This window comes from Sus scrofa, chromosome 9 (assembly GCF_000003025.6).
Source record: "Sus scrofa isolate TJ Tabasco breed Duroc chromosome 9, Sscrofa11.1, whole genome shotgun sequence".
NCBI classification, from domain to species: domain Eukaryota; kingdom Metazoa; phylum Chordata; class Mammalia; order Artiodactyla; family Suidae; genus Sus; species Sus scrofa.
In genome coordinates this window covers 102250771-102268285 of record NC_010451.4, presented here as the reverse complement: position 1 = coordinate 102268285, position 17515 = coordinate 102250771, and the positions used below count along the sequence as shown (strand labels likewise).

Genomic DNA, 17515 nt, shown 5'->3' with positions numbered 1-17515 from the left:
TGGGTTAAGGATCTGGTGTTGCTGTGAGCCATGATGTAGGTTGCAGATGCGGCTCAAATCTGGTGTTAGTTACTGTGGCTGTGGTGTAGGCTGGCAGCTGTAGCTCCGATTCAACCCCTAGCCTGGAAACTTCCATATGCTGTGTGGCCCTAAAAAGCAAAATATGTGGGTGTGTGTGTGTGTGTGCGTGTGTATAGAGAGAGAGGCATAATTATTTGAACAAATAAAATATATACCATGCTCTTGATAGTCTGTTCTTGTACACTAGGGTTTTTGTATAGTTTGTGCCATAATAAAAATTTATCAAAACTAATGAAAATTGCTAAGCTAGCAAATCAAGAAAAGGGGTACTGAAAGCAACTATTTTCAGTCACTTTTGTTGACTCCTCTACTAATATCACTGTTTCGTCAGTTTGTGATTGTTCTCTTATGATAAAGTTTATCATGCATTATATATTAAGCTTTTATATCCTGTGTGAATTCTTACTGATTATAATTTGGGGGACATTTTCTCAATTTTAATAGTTTGCAGTAATGTGGCATTAAGTTGATTCTTTGACTCTTTTAGCCAGTCTTACAGAGAAGATACATTTTGTTTCCTTTTTAATTTGGATAGGATTCTCTTTCTCTCTGTTAGTCTTTTTTAAAACATATATAAATAGCTCTACTTTATGACAGTAAAGATATGATAGTTTTATCACTGTAAATTCAATTTCTTAAAACATTTCTCAAGATTTTCTGTTAAGCAGTTATAAATAGCATAGTGGATATATTTTGCTTTGGGGGAACTATTTAGTTGTTTAAGGTTGTTTATAAATGGTATTGTATTATGTAGAATTCAGAATATTCCTAAAACAGTAAGTTGATGTCTTTGGAATTCTACAATGTTTCTCTAGTCAGATGAGTTTCGGATTTTAATTTTCTTCTCTTGGGGCTGTGGCATGACCTTGACTACTAGTAAATGATATTATAATGACTAAATCCCTTTGGATAGTCTTCCCATAATCATGGGATGCATTATTTTCTCTTTTCTCTCTTTCTTTTATCTATCTATCTAATCTGTCTGTCTGTCTGTCTGTCTGTCTGTCTGTCTGTCTATCTATCTATCTATCTATCTATCTATCTATCTTAGGGCCACACTGCAGCATATGGAGGTTCCTAGGCTTGAGGTTGAATTGGAGCTGTAGCTGCTGGCCTACACCACAGCCACAGCAATGCGGGATCCGAGCCATGTCTGCGATGTACACCATAGCTCATGGCAATGCCGGATCCTTAAACCATTGTGTGAGGCCAGAGATCAAACTTGCGTCTTCATGGATGCTAGTCAGATTTGTTTCCACTGAGCCATGATGGAAATTCCCTTCGCTTTACTCTTTGATTTACAGTATCGTGCCAGTTTCTGTGGTACAGCAAAGTGACCCAGTCATACATAATACATAAATATATTTTAAATACACACACACATACACATTCCCTTTCTTTTTTTTCATTATGGTCTATCCCAAGAGACTGGATATAGTTTCCTGTGCTGTACTGTAGGACCTCATTGCTTATTTATTCTAAGTGTAATAGTTTGTATCTACTAACCCCAGACTCCCAGTCTCTCCCCTTTCCCCCTTAGCAACTGCAAGTCTGTCTGTTTTGTAGATGGGTTCATTTGTGCCATATTTCAGATTCCATATATAAATGATATCATAGGGTATTCGTCTTTGTCTTTCTGACTTATTTCACTTAGTATGAAAATCTCTAGTTGAGTCTGTGTTGCTGCAGATGGCATTATTTCATTCTTTTTTATGGATGAGTAGTATTCATTATATATCTGTACCACATCTTCTTAATTCATTCATCTATTGTTGGACATTTAGGTTGTTCCCAAGTCTTGACTATTGTGAATAGTGCTACATTGAACACAGGGTTGCATGTATCTTTTTGAATTGTAGTTTTGTCTGGATATATGCCTAGGAATATATCCTAGGAATGGGATTATTGATTATATGGTAGTTCAATATTCAGCTTTCTGGGGAACCAACGTAACTGTCCTCCATAGTGGTTGTGCCAGTTCATATTCCCACCAACAGTAGAGGAGGGTTCCCTTTTCTCCACACCCTCTCCAGCATTTGTTATTTGTAGACTTATTAATGACGGCCATTCTGAACATTGTGAGGTGATACCTCATTACAGTTTTGATTTGCATATCTCTAATAATTAGTGCTGTTGAACATTTTTTCATGTGCCTACTGGCTAAAGATGCATTGTTTTCAGCTGTCTCATTTGGGAACTAGTTTGCCAGCAATGAATGAGACTGTTTTAAATATTGGGTACAAAAAATAAATAAAAATAAATTTTAAAATTTTTTAAATAATTTTAAAAATTGGGTACAAAAAGATCTTAAGGGAAATGTTACTTTTAGAAATTCTAAGCTGAGTTCTGACATCTCGATGATGTCTTGTTCTTCGAGGCTTTGGTAAGTCAGAAAAGGCTTAAACTGAAATATCAACTGAGTCTTAAAATTGTTTCTGGTGATAAGTTGAAAAGATGAATATTTCTAAGAAGGTATCTGAATTAAGGTAATGGATGGGAAAATAAATGTATAACCACACAAATATCTAATATTTGTGTTTGTTATCTTGATGATTTTTCGAGATGTTAGAATGAAAATTACTGTTTTTGAACATCCTGTGTTTATTATTATTTAATTTTTTTGGTCTTCTTAGGGCTGCACCCACGGCATATGGAGGTTTCCAGGTTAGGGGTCGAATTGGAGCTGTAGCCTCTGGCCTATGCCACAGCCACAGCAATGCGGGATCCAAGCCGTGTCTGTGACCTACACCACAGCTTATGGCAATGCCGGATCCTTAACCCTGTGCGAGGCCAGGGATCAAACCTGCATCCTCATGGATACTAGTTATTGATTTCCACTGAGCTGTGACGGGAACTCCTAACATCCTGTATTTATAATTGGAAAGGCCCTGTTATTATCTCTAAGTACATTTCATTCTTAAGATAAAACTGTCCTTTTAAAAATAAAGATAGTATTTCTCATTTGAAACAATTAGGAACTACTGCCAAAAAAAACTTTACAAACCTGAGAAAACAAAGGCAAAGAAAGTGTCAATTAAAAAACATATAGAAACTACCTGTATTTCCTAAGGATTTAGCACTTTAATATCAGTGAAATATATTGTCTTAAATTAGCGTAATTATAGTTGCTACTAGAAAGATTGAATAAGAAGAATTACGTCTAGATTGTATACCTCTTCAGTATAATACCTATTTCAAAATTGAGATAGATTCCAAGATTTCTTTCATGTGTTTTAAGATTCATTTGACCATCAAAATATCATTAAAACATAGTCAATAGGAATTTTGATCTTTTTTTGAGTAGAAAAAGTAACATGTAAATTTACTTGGTGAATTAGAGACAGATGACAGAATAAAACAAGTTTACATGTTGATTCATATATCTGACTTACCTACCTTGAAGATTTCTGTCCCATTTATCTTCTATATTTACTGTTTTTAGCACTAAAGTGAAAATTAAAGAGCTTAAATTGTCTTTCTTCACATAATGGAGTAAACTGCATAATATAAGTTAAAACGGTATGTAGTTCCTCTAGAAATTTGTTTTTTATTGACTGTAGCTGAGATAGTACAATTATTTAAGCTGTAAACTGAATGCGAAGCTCTGCTGCCTGTCATCTACATACAAAGATGAAGACTGTGTGAATGCCAGTATATCCCAGATTTTCAAGAATGGCTACAACTAGATAACTTACTACATTTGCTTAAGTCACTGTGCTTTAGAGTTGGACTGGTCCTAGAAAGGTTACAGGTACTGTAAATAAATATAACTCAGTGCACACCTCTCAAACTTATGTGTGGTAGAGGATACCTAGGGAAACGTAGGCTGACAAGAGTCTTTGAAGGGCCAAGTTAGCATTTTTTTGGCCACACCTATGCATGTGGAAGTTCTCTGACCAGGGACTGAACCCAAGCCACAGAAACAACCCAAGCCACTGTGGTGGCAAGACAAGATCCTTAACCTGCTGGGCCACAAGAGAACTCCTAAGTTAGCATTTAGCCAAGGTGTATGCATAGCTCCAAATAGCAATGAGAGTTATAAGTAGGCCCCTGTGCCATTTTCTTATATCTGACATTTTATGCATTCTGTTTGCCTGACCTCCTCTCCCCTTTGATTCCTAACCTTGTGGAAATGAGACCAGAAATTTCATACTATCCGTGTTCTAGAGTTATCTGTTACTGTTAACTTCCCCACTAGCAACTCTCTAATGTCCTTTCAATACTGGAAGGATGATTTTCAGTTGGCTCAATTTATATACCTCTGAATATTTTTGAGAGCACCAAAAAATACTTCCACTGTTTTTTCCATAGCAGTACAGAGTATCTATCATGAACATTCTTGATTATCTGACTAGGTTTTTAATATAGAAATACACTGATTTTCATGTTTGGCACAGTCGATTTGATTTTTTTATAAGCCACTAAGTTCTTTTAAAGTTGTGTTAACTTTTTGGCTAAAGTTTTTAATGTGAAAAAAAAAATCCAGTTTTATGATTTTTTTTTGTGGTGAAGATTGTACATTTATTTGCATTTTTTCAGAAAAGAACAAAGTTGTCTCTCATTATATCTCACAAAGGAACTAAAGTAATTATTCTGGATATATTTTTAAAGGTCATGTCCTCCTAAGAATATTTTTGACACAGATCTACCCTTCTTGAATGTCAAGCATAATACTTTAAAAGAAAATTTTACACAGGTCATGACATCCAAAGATTAAAGTAGTAGTCAAGTTATAAAGTTATAAACTGTGACCATGGCAATGAAATAGCACATTGTATCTTTGCAAATGCTTTTTCTTCAAAGTCCAGTGCAACAATGTATAAGTGTCAAACCACTGTGTTGTACATATGAAACTAACATCAATTATACTTTAATTTAAAAAAAATCCTAATATGGGAAATACTGCTTCTATCATGGACTAAGTAAAATTGGCATAGACTTCTACGTCTCTTGTTTTCAAGATACTACTAACCTCACTGCCCTGGTGCTTGTGATTCATGGTATTTGGATTGATCTAAGAAAATATTGTTAACTCTGGTTTTATTAAGTGAACGTATTATATGCATTAAGGGTATCTTTCAAAAGGTAGATCTTTTTGTGGATAATACTAAAAAATACCATTTCTTTCCTAACCAGCTTTTTTCTACCCTGCTTTTTGTTTTTGGTAGGGAATGATGATTTAGATGCATGTGTTTATTTAAAAATCAAAGTGCTATTAATATGGAATCACTGTGCTGTTAAAAAAAATACAGTTACAAAAAATAAAAACTAAAACTAAAAAATAAAATCACTAAATTCTCTCCTGTAAAGGAAGAGACCCTATTAAATGATAAAAAAGAAAAAAATCAAAATGTTATTTACCTTGCTTCAATTTATTTTTTTACTTTTTTGTCTGTGGAAAGTCCTAGGCCAGGGATTAAACCCCAACCATAGCAGTAACCCAAGCCACAATAGTGACAATGCCAGATGATTAACCTGCTTAGGCCACCAGGGAACTCCTTTCTTTACATATTTTAAAGTTACCTTAAATAGAAGTAGCTTCCCTTCAAAAATGTACTCTATTTCACATTTCTTTCTTTTATAACTCTCTCACTCCCACTCTCTTTCCCTAGTAGTTTTACTTCCTTATATAAAGAAATGAGAGGAATAACTTAAACATCTGAATCTAAGCAACCTGTGTTCCTTTTGAGAAGTTAATAATATTATTAGTTCTTACTTTCAGCAATTAATGTCAATGTGAATGATATAGCAGTCGGTGGTAAAACTAAGCCTTGCCTGGAGCAGTCACAATTTTTTGACCCTATTCAGTCTGTGTTATTGGAACTTGGCTCTCCTACACTTTCTCCCTTCGACATTTCCTACACTCAGATCTAAAGTATGCCCTAGAAGTTACCTGATGGCTCAGTAGGTTAAGGATCTGGCATTGTCATTGCTGTGGCTTAGGTCACTGAGCCTGTGATGTGGATCTGGCACTGTGGTGTGGGTTTGATCCCTGGTCCGGGAACTTCCATGTGCTGTGGGCATGGCAAAAAAAAAAAAAAAAAAAAAGAAATTTTAAAATTCAGTGAAGGGCTTAAATTCCCAGATAGAACAAGAACAGCTTTTTGGAGATCAAATTTCTCAACAACAACAAAAAAATGAGTTCCTCCTGTGGCACAATGTGGTAAGAATTTGGTGTTGCCACAGCTGTGGTATAGGTCGGAGATGTAGCTCAGATTCATTCCCTGACCCAAGAACTTCCATATGCCTTGGGTGTGGTGAAAAAAGGAAAAGAAAAAAAAAAAATCTCAACAATAAAAAATCCAAGAAAAAGCAAAAACCAAAAATAAATAAGTACGGCCTACTCAGAATACTGATTGTGCTTGTAGAAATGTATAATTTCGGAGTTCCTGTTCTGGCACAGTGGGTTAAGGATCCACTGTTGTCTCTGCAGTGGCTTAGGTTGCTACTGAGGTGCTGGTTCAATCCCTGGCTCTGAGTCAGGTTAAGGATTTGGCACTGCTGTAGCTGTGGCCTAGGTCATAGGTGGGACTTGGATTCAATTCCTGGCCTAGGAGCATGCATATTCTTCAAGGGTGAGGCAAAAGCAAAAAACAAAAAACAAAACCCAGTATGTACTTTTATTTTCAAATAATTTCAAACTTGAAGAAATGTTGAGAGAATACTGCAGAGAACTCCCATATATCCAGGTTCAATTTGTACTTCCTCTGCATCAGGCCTGGAATCAGCCATTTCTTTAAGAGGAGTGGTATATAGAAACCAAGATCTGGATGCTAGATGTGCTCATTGTTACTGTGGTGTTGCTACCTTGGGGCCTTCTCAGTGGACAGAGGTAGAAAATGTGTGTGTGTGTGTGTGTGTGTATCCTTTTATATTTGTATTTATTTCTTTATCAAGATATAAGCCATGAATTTGCAGTGGTAGTTCCAATTCAAATACAGTACCACAAAGCTCATTTTATATTTTTTCTCCTCTCTATATCTTCCTTCTCTATCACTGGAAAACAAGGTTCCTGTTGTCTTCACTATATTTACTTATTCAGTTAATCTTCTGTATATAGTCCATCTCAACATCTTTGGGCGGCACCTTGCCCCCCTCTCCTAAAATCACTTTCAAAGGAGATGCTGTTATTGGCTGTTGCTGGGCTTCCCCTGCTGCTGGAAGTGCTATTATTACCGGCCACTGCTAAACTTCCTCAGTTTGTATTTTGAGCTGCTTTGTAAACGCTGACAGTTATACTTAAGTGTAGTATTTTATCATTTTAGCTTGAGTAGCGATTTATCTGCATTTAGCTCAAGAGAAACATCAGACAGCTACGGTAGCTTATAACTTACTGTCCATGTCTTCTGGTAGTGTTACTTGTACTTTACGGAGATACTGGGGGAAGAGAACCCAGAGAAGATTGAAAGGAGGCAGAAATAAGGAAGGGAGGAAGAAGGAGATAGCCGAAGTGTAGATGAAATGAGCGCTATTAGTACTCTTTCCCTTGGCTTGACATAATCTTTATTCTGTTTTGATAGAGAAAGAGTGTATTCCCCTTAGAAAAATTCTTAAAGCAGCTGTTGTTACTGATTCAGAACCCTTTTCACTACACTCATATCTTTTGGCTCTCTAGGGTTCTGTTTCACTCTCAAAGTTTACAGCTACTTTTTCTGCCTTGACCATTGACTTCTAGGCCTGTATTTTCATCTGCCTACCGATCTTTCTAGCACTTCAAGTCCTGGATACTTCAAGTCCACCATTTCCATTTCTCCTCTTACATATCCAGCTGGTTAATGGTTCTGTTCTACCAACTTTCCAGTCCTCCTTCACCTCATTCACCTCCTTCCCACTCCCTTTCCAGCCCAATACAGCTTCCATGAAGCTTCATAAATACCTTTCCTACACACTCTTTCTCTTTGAGTTCCTCACACTTTCAAGATATCAAGTAACTTCACTTACTTTGGTCTTTTTCCACATCCATGTGTTGTACAGTGTTCAAGGGAGAGACAAAGAGGTAGTCGATGTTTCTATGCCTTTCTTCGTATGGAGAGAAGGTCACAGGTTTTCTCTGCACCTTTTATGTTCTCTTTTGCCCTTTCTTCTCTCCACCATAATTCATTTTCCTCCTTCCCTCTGCCATTCTTCAATGATCTTTGTTCCATGGCTCATTCCTTTGTCTGGCCATGCCTCTTAGGGTCATATAGAAAAATAGGGTCAGTATAGCAGAAATTGACAGAGCATTGTAAATCAACTATACTTTAATAATTTTTTTTTTAAAGAAAAGTGTCGGAAGTGTGAACTCTTTAGTCTTGCCACTGTGTGGAGGTAGATGTGTTCTTTGTGACCAGAAAGCATGAGAGCTCTGTAGAACATATGGGAGGTGTGGTCTGCCTGTCCTCTTTAGTAACCTTGCAGGAGAAGGTGGGAAAGGAGAGGGGCTTGTTTGTATAAGATAGAAACTTTCTAGGCTTTTTGATGGATGTGTTAAGAAGAAATCCTAAGAGTTTCCCAAAGAATAAGCGATTGGAGGCAGTGTGGAGAATATAATTAACCTCATAGTCAGAAGGTCTGTGTTCCGATGCCAGTTCTGTCCCTAACTGCTGTGTGACCTTAAATAAGTCACCTAGACCTCTTTGATTTCTGATTCCTTGTTTACAAAATAAGCATTTAGCATAGATGAGTTCCAAGATCCTTTACAGTTCTGAAAGACTCAGACACAACTAACTTTAGTGTTAAAGATGTTTTCCCACATTTAAAAACCTTTTGTTTTTTGACCTACATGATGGCAATATACTAGTTTTATTTTCCCTGTCTTGCAAAACGGAAACTCGAGAGAAAATTCAAGGGAATTTATTTAAATATAATTAAATACAATTGCTTTTTAATAATATTTTGTGAGTGAGTTAATCTGCACATTTTAACTTTGTGTGGGATTTACATTATATTTCTGCTAACCATTTCTTTTGGATAGGCTTTCTTTCATCCACTGGAGTTTCTAAAGAGAACTCCTCAAGCATTTTCCTATTAATCAAAAATGTCTTGTTTATTATTTCCATCTTATGTTTAAGTGTTGAGAAAATGTTAATACCTATAAAGGAAAAGCCTCAATTGTAGCCTTTTGATACTTAGAAGCTACATATTACTAACATTTTTTCAAGAGTATTTCAGTAGGTGAAAGAGGTTACTTTTTCTTTGTGGTCTTCAATTTTACCTTTTATGTTATGTAAAATCTTGTATACAGTTTTACCTTGTTTCATGTATTTTTATGTTATAAAATATCCTGTGTTGGAGTTCCTGTCGTGGCGCAGCGGAAATGAATACGACTAGGAACCATGAGGTTGCAGGTTCAATCCCTGGTCTTTCTCAGTGGGTTAGGGATCCTGCGTTGCGGTGAGCTCTGGTGTAGGTCGGCAGATGTGGCTCAGATCCTGTGTTGCTGTGGCTGTGGCCTGCAGCTATAGCTCCAATTAGACCCCTAGCCTGGAAACCTCCATATGCCACAGGTGTGGCCCTAAAAAGCAAAAGAAAAAAAAGGCCTGTCTTCATTGCATGTAAAAATGAATTTATCAGAGATATTTATGTATCTATACTAATGGTAAAGTATTAAAATTAAGTTAAACCACTAATTGCAGCTTTCCTTTATAATATTGAGATTTTTTTTAAAAAACAAGACTTTAAAAAAATATATTATTAACTATAATAAAATGGGCAAAATTTTGATCTTAGATTTTGCTCAGAGACCAGGTGATTTTGACCAAGAATTACTTGATAAGGAGAGCATGTCTCTTAGAATTGCTATTTATAAGAACTCAAAACAGAAAATAAGTTGCATAGGACATTGGTTTACATGTTTATTTTATATGATAAATACTATATTTCTAAATTATTTATTTTATTTTATTTTTTTGTCTCTTTTTTTTTTTTTTTGTCTTTTGTCTTTTGTTGTTGTTGTTGTTGCTATTTCTTGGGCCGCTCCCCGTGGCATATGGAGGTTCCCAGGCTAGGGGTCAAATCAGAGCTGTAGCCACCGGCCCACGCCAGAGCCACAGCAACTTAGATCCGAGCCGCGTCTGCAACCTACACCACAGCTCACGGCAACGCCGGATCGTTAACCCACTGAGCAAGGGCAGGGACCGAACCCTCAACCTCGTGGTTCCTAGTGGGATTCGTTAACCACTGCGCCACGACGGGAACTCCCTAAATTATTTATTTTAAAATAAGGTAGCGATTAAAATGCTAAGAGATAACTATCAGATTTAATTATTAAAAGACCATATTTTTTATTAGTAACCTATCCACAATAAGTCCACATAACATGCTTTTCATGTTTTTCTCTTTAGATCAAAGAAAGCAAAAAATTCAATTGATAAATCAACTGAAACTGACAATGGCTATGTATCCCTTGATGGGAAAAAGACTGTTAAAAGCAGTGAAGATGGAGTACAAAGCCATGAACCCCAGTGTGAAATTCTTCGACCAGAAGAAGCGACCTGGAACACAGGAACACTGAGGAACATTCCTAGCAAAGTAATAATGATTTTTAACAACAGGTTTTGTCTTCTTATATTAGCTAATGGGAAGTGACTTAGATGTAGTAGTTGCCTGCTAATATATGTATTTTCTCTAGAATTGATTCTCTGAGCCTTTACAAATCACACTGATGAAGTGGAAAATCAAAGTAGTGTGAATAAATTTGATTTCCAGTATAACTTGATGCCCTCTGAACTGATTGATGGCTCCAGTTTTTCTGAAATGTTAAAGTACTTAATGATTTATAGTTGATATTTGTTAAACCGTACTTTGTATTTCCCCATTTCCTTGTGTGTAAGAATTCATTTCAAGTGGAATATCTAAATTATTCTAGAAACTGATCTCTAGGACCCTGGTTTTCCATTCATGTTCTCTATAAGAAAATATTATCTCAGAGTTCCCATCGTGGCTCAGTGGTTAACGAATCCGACTAGGAACCATGAGATTGCAGCTTCAATCCCTGGCCTCGCTCAATGGGTTAAGGATCTGGTGTTTCCGTGAGCTGTGGTGTAGGTTGCAGACTCGGCTTGGATCCTGCGTTGCTGTGGCCCTGGCGTAGGTCGGCAGCTACAGCTCCGATTAGACCCCTAGCTTGGGAACCTCCATATGCTGTGGGAGTGGCCCTAGAAAAGGCAAAAAGACAAAAGAAAAAAGAAAATATTATCTTGTTTTTCTTAGCTTCGTTACTTTTGGTGTCAGCCTCTGTGTTTTGTTTTTAATTTGAACAAAAATTCTTACTGAGGAAATAATTTATTAAGGATAAAAATTGTTTACTTTTCCTAAAGAAACCCTGTGTTTATTGGAACAAATCTTTCTCTTTGTTTCCCTGAAGTGTTTTGGTTAAATAATTTATTCTTTAAAAGGTATTACAGTAAAGGGAGTTCCCATTGTGGCTCAGCAGGATACGAACCCAGCTAGTATCCATGAGGATGTGGGTTCCATCCCTGGCCTCACTCAGTGTGTTAAGGATCTGGTGAACTGTGGTTTAGGTCACAGACATGGCTCAGATAGGGCGTTGCTGTGGCTGTGGTGTAGGCTGGCAGGTACAGCTCCACTTTGACTGCTAGCCTGGAACTTCCATATGCTGCAGGTGAGGCCCTAAAAAAAAATGAGAAAAAAAAACATGAAGTAAAAAAAAAGCCGTTACAGTAAAAATAAAATATGGTCAAATTAAAAGGTGTTATGTTAACCTGTGTTACATTTAGGGATATAAGCGTTAACATTTGTGTTGAGGAATCTTAGTAAAGAAAAGAGGATTCTCTATTTTGAGTGGAAAATGTGTTACTGCTTGGTGGTACATGTATTTTCAGTACCTACAGCTATATAATAAATAGCCCAGGGCAGCAATGAAATATAGTCCCTTACTCTGATTTTAGATTTTTAAGGCATTTAGCTCTGTGGTAATGTGAGCCTAACATCACCAGGATCACTCAACAAATAAGTTTTTAGTCGTACTGTTTTCAAACACATTTCCAGGTATGTATTACCTACTAACATATGAGAGGAACATGAAAGTATCAATAAAATAATCAGCTCTGGAGTCTCTAAATTTCAGAGCTTCTGAAATCTGGATGTCTCTTACAAATCAACATATACGTGGTGTTGTCTATCTGATATGTGCTGCATTTATCTACCAGTCACCACCTCCTGCCTCGTAACCCATTATTGAATAAGTACTGGTCTTGTGACTGATGGCATTTTCAGTTTGGGACAATAGTATAATTCATATCAAGTTTCTCAGCTGCTTTTAAATGGTCTGTTCTGCTTTTTCACATTCTTTTGTGAACAGATATTGGACAAATGACTATTGCATTACTCTTAAAATTAAAAATAAGTATTTTGGATACTGATTTAAGACTTTTTAAAAAAGAAAATCAGGTAGTACTTATCAATTACTGTCAGGTTTTTAGAGGTATTTGAAGGTATGTGTGTATATGTATGTGTAATTTAAAATTTTGCAGTTTTAAAGCTACAGAGTTGGTCAGAGATCATCAGTAATCTTCTTTGTATACTCCCAATTTAGGATACCCAAAGGACAATGACAAATGTCTCCGACGAAGTCTCCAGTGAAGAAGGTCCTGAAACAGGATACCCATTACGCCGTCATGCAGATAGGACTTCTGAGAGTATTCTTCGGAATAGAAAGTCACACCATTATAAAAAACATTACCCTAATGAGGTATATACTTTGGCTTTACATCTGTATATACATATCTGCTTATGTTACTAATTTACTTCTTTCAACAATTGAATATAATTATTGAAATAATAAATATTTCCCATCAGAATCAGTATCTTGTTACATGATCTGTAAATATAGAGGAGTGGTTTTAGATTTATGTATTTCATGTGTGATAAATAGCTACACAGTTGTATACACGTACATTATCTCTAAAGACTCAATCATTCAGTTTGTCCTTTCCTTTTATTTATTTATTTATTTTTGTCTTTTTTTTTTTTTTTTAGCTATTTCTTGGGCCGCTCCCCGTGGCATATGGAGGTTCCCAGGCTAGGGGTCAAATCAGAGCTGTAGCCGCCGGCCCACGCCAGAGCCACAGCAACTTAGAATCCGAGCCGCGTCTGCAACCTACACCACAGCTCACGGCAACGGCGGATCGTTAACCCACTGAGCAAGGGCAGGGACCGAACCCACAACCTCATGGTTTCTAGTCGGTTCGTTAACCGCTGCGCCACGATGGGAACTCCTGTTCTTTCCTTTTAAAGACCATCCTGGAGAGACAGCCTATGAACTCCTATGTTAGTCTTTTCCACAATTTGAAAGCCTTTGGAACATCTATATTATAGCAGAGTTATTATTCAAAGTGACTTCCTTAGTGTTACTGCTACCAATCGAGTTGCCCAAACTTTATTTTTTTATTGTTATCTCCTCAATACATTTTTTTCCTACTGTACAGCATAGTGACCCAGTTACACGTACATGTATACATTCTTTTGTCTCCCATTATCATGATCTGTCCTAAGTGATTAGACATAGTTCTCAGTGATAAACACCAGGATCTCATTGCTAATGCATTCCAAAGGCAATAGTTTGCGTCCATTAACCCTAAGCTCCCAATCCATCCTACTCCCTCACCCCCACCCCTCCCCAGGCAACCACAAGTCTACCACTATGGAGAATAGTATGAAGGTACCTTAGAAAACTATACGTAGAACTGCCCATACTTTAAAATTCAATTCCTTTTTCTTCTTTGATTCTATTTTTCTTTATTGATGTCTGTTTTTCTCTAAACCTTTTCCTGACTTTATCACATCTGTTGAAATGATCATATCTCTTGAAACTATTTAAATAGAAAAAAATTTCATTCAGATTTTTACATTTTATTCTAAGACAGAACATTATCTCACTTTATGGCACATTTATTACTTTCACTTTTTGATAAATATTACCTTTTTTTGTACTTCTTTTTCTTGATGATTTAGGTGTTAAACTTTAGGGAAATCTAGTATTATGCTATGCTGGAATGTGAATACCTTAAGAGATTTAACATTAGAAGAGTTACTTGTCCTTCATATACTCTTTGTGGTTATAGCTCTAGTTAATCATTCTAGTGACTATGGCTGTTTTTTTCTCAGTGGTTACCATTACAAAGACATTAATGGAGCTCCCGTTATGGCTTAGCAGGTTAAGGACCTGACATTGTCTCTGTGAGGATGTGGGTTTGATCCCTGGCTTGCTAAGTGGCTTAGGGATCCAGGGTTGCCGTAATCTGTGGTGTAGGTCTGAGATGTAGCTCTCGTGTGGTGGTGCTGTGGCACAGGCCTGCAGCTGCAGCTCTGATTTGACATCTAGCCTGGGAACTTCCATATGCTGCAGGTATGGCCATAAAAAATTTAAAAAATAAAAATAGAAAGACACTAATGCCAGTGTGTCTCCTCATTGCCTCTTCACCCACATCGTCAGATGTACTATTTCCTGTTCCTAAGCCAGATAACCATGCTTGTGAAATTCATAGTCTAATTCCACACACAAGAAGAAGTCAGTTGATCATGGAAAGGATTCAGGACCTCCAGTAAAAGGAGGTCTCTAGATTCGTATTGAATAAATAATTTGGCTTTAGAGATACTTTTCTTACCCTATAATCTTTGGTCTTTTGGTTTGCAGCTATATTTTGAAATTTTGAGATTTTTGAAGGGCAGAACATTATTCTACTAATTTTTTCTTTTTTTGGCTGCATCATGGCATAAGGAAGTTCCTGGGCCAGGAATCGAACCGGCGCCACAGCAGCAACCCAAGCCACTAGAGTGTCAGTGCAATAAGCCAGGTCTTTAACCTGCTGCACCACAAGGGAACTCCTGTTCTATTAATCTTAAACTTTTATCATGTTGATTAAAATCTAAATTTCAAGCTAAGTCAGGCTGATAATTAGCTAGTAGGCACTGGTTATTTTAAATCTTTTAAAAATGATATAAAAGATTACATAAAATAAAATCTGGTCTTGAAATTCTTCATCTCTGAAGCAAGAAACTTAAAGCTAGAAGATATTTAAAAAGCTGTATTTCAGTTCCAGCTTTTTTTGACTCTCAAGTTACACCAACTTCAAAGTTGCTCTTATTTTTATTTGACTGAAAAAAGCAAAACAAAATGTTTGAATAAGTAATATTAGGAGAGAATTTATAGTGTTGCTTTGCATCTTTATGTATTTGTTATTGTACTTCTTCAAATTACTGATGATAGGACTTCTCCTGTGGCCTACAGCAAATTACTGGTGATGTTGTTTTGTTTTGGGGTGAGGCACAAAGAAGCCATCTGGGGAAGCACTTTGTGCAGGGGTAGGATGGGTGGACCTCACTGTAAAATACTGGTCAGGGACCTAGCCATTTGTTATACGCCTTCCAGATGTCAGCATCTATAGATAGGTTTTTTTAAGAGGCATTTGATTTTTCAGGGAGAATCGTTGCAATCTTCAGGGGAATGGGTGTTGGTAGATATTATACCACATTACCGTGGTGTTTGGCACCAGGGTTGTTGGGAATGAGGCGATGATCTTACCATTCAGTGTGTGACCTTTCGCTTAAGCCTTCTTCCTCTTACCTCTCAACCCCCTAGTCCTATTCCCCAGCCTGGTTTCTTTTTCTACTATCTGCTGTATCTCATTAGCTTCTTCCAGTCTCCAACTGGGAAGATGGTAATAGAATTATTTATCTGGGAAATAGGCAGTGTCCCAGGGAATCGATAGCTCTTTTTAAGCATTTGTCCTGTTTCCTAGCTCTGTCTTGTTTTGCCTAACTCTATAAGTGTCTTTCAGTTGTTTTTTTATGTTTTTTTGTTTGTTTGTTTGTTTGTTGTCTTTTTAGGGCCACACCCACAACATATGTAGGTTCTCAGACTAGGGGTCCAAGTGGAGCTACAGCCATGGGCTTACATCAGAGCCACAGCAACGAGGGATCCAAGCTGCATCTATGACCTATACCACAGCTCATGGCAACATGGGATGCTTAACCCACTGAGCAAGGCCAGGAATCGAACCATGTGCTCATGGATGCTAGTCAGGTTTGTTAACCACTAAGCCACGATGGGAACTCCTGTCTTTGAGTTTTTATTCCCTCTTTTGGATTAGCTTTTCATCTGATGAAGGTAGCATTTGATGGGAAGCATAGTGATGAAACCATGGGCTTGGAGTTAGACTACTTAAGTGACTTTGGTAAAATTATTTAACTTACCTGAGTCTTGGTTTCTGCATCTGTACAATGGGAGAGTAGGAGACCAGCCTCATCAGATTGTTAAGTTTAAATGAGATTATGCATAATTGCCTGGCACAAGGCATTTATGTTATAAATGCTTATTCCCTTCAGATATTTAGTTCAAATAAGTAATCTTTTTTAATATGATTTTATGCTCAGTTTTAGCTGTCTGTGTAAAGATTTAAAATGAGTGGAGCAAGTTATATTAAATGAGCTATTGACTTGAACTGTCTGCTTCAATTCTAAAATTTCCTATTTTTAGGTTTAATTCAGCAATTTGTAGTGAAATTCAAAGTGGCCATTAGCCACCTAAATCTCACAGGCAGAGTTCTGTTTGAAATGTCTTCGGTTGTAGGCAGTAATTTTTAGATTTTGTATTTGTAAAATGGCCCACTTATAAATCATTATTTGTCAAAATACATTTATAAAGAATTAGGGATATTTCTCTTTTTTTAATGGCTGCACCCATGGCATATGGAAGTTACCAGGCCAGGAATTGAATCCAAGCCGCAGCTGTGAACTAAAGCAACACCAGATCCTTTAATCCACGGTGGCAGGCCAGGGATTGAACCTGGACTTCCACAGTGCTCTGAGAGGCTGCAGTTTGATTCTTTTTCTTTTTGTCTTTTTGCCTTTTCTAGGGCTGCACCCGTGGCATATGGAGGTTCTCAGGCTAGGGGTCTAATCGGAGCTGTAGCCACTGGCCTACACCAGAGCCACAGCAACGCAGGATCCGAGCCATGTCTGCAACCTACATCACAGCTTATGGCAATGCCAGATCCTTAACCCACTGAGTGAGGCCAGGGATTGAACCCGCAACCTCATGGTTCCTAGTCAGATTCATTAACCACTGAGCCACGATGGGAACTCCTGCAGTTTGATTCTTAACCCACTGTACCATAGCAGGAACTCCAAGAATTATAATATTTCTTTATTCCTGAAATTGCTCATTAGTTGTACTTAAACAGTCATCAGGGCTTTAATCCTATTACTTATTTATGCATCTGAATAGCAAGGCTGTGTCAGAAATTAGTGATAGATCGGAGTTCCCCTGGCAGTGCAGCGGAAATGAATCTGACTAGAAACCATGAGGTTGCGGGTTGGATCCCTGGCCTCCCTCAGTGGGTTAAGGATCCGGCGTTGCCCTGAGCTGTGGTGTAGGTTGCAGAAGCAGCTTGGATCTGGCGTGGCTGTGGCTGTGGCATGGGCCGGCAGCTGT

The 17515-nt window shown here is 37.4% G+C and overlaps 1 protein-coding gene across 11 annotated transcripts in view; it reads left to right on the top strand.

Annotated features, from left to right (window-relative positions):
• Positions 1–17515, top strand: part of PHTF2 (putative homeodomain transcription factor 2) — a 127716-nt gene that overhangs the window by 80463 nt on the left and 29738 nt on the right. For all 11 annotated transcript variants that reach the window (XM_021102547.1, XM_005667703.3, XM_021102550.1 and 8 more), the window contains 2 exons: positions 10404–10590; positions 12617–12772. In XM_021102547.1, the coding sequence (XP_020958206.1) occupies positions 10404–10590; positions 12617–12772 (343 nt within the window). The remainder of the gene's footprint in view (positions 1–10403; positions 10591–12616; positions 12773–17515) is intronic.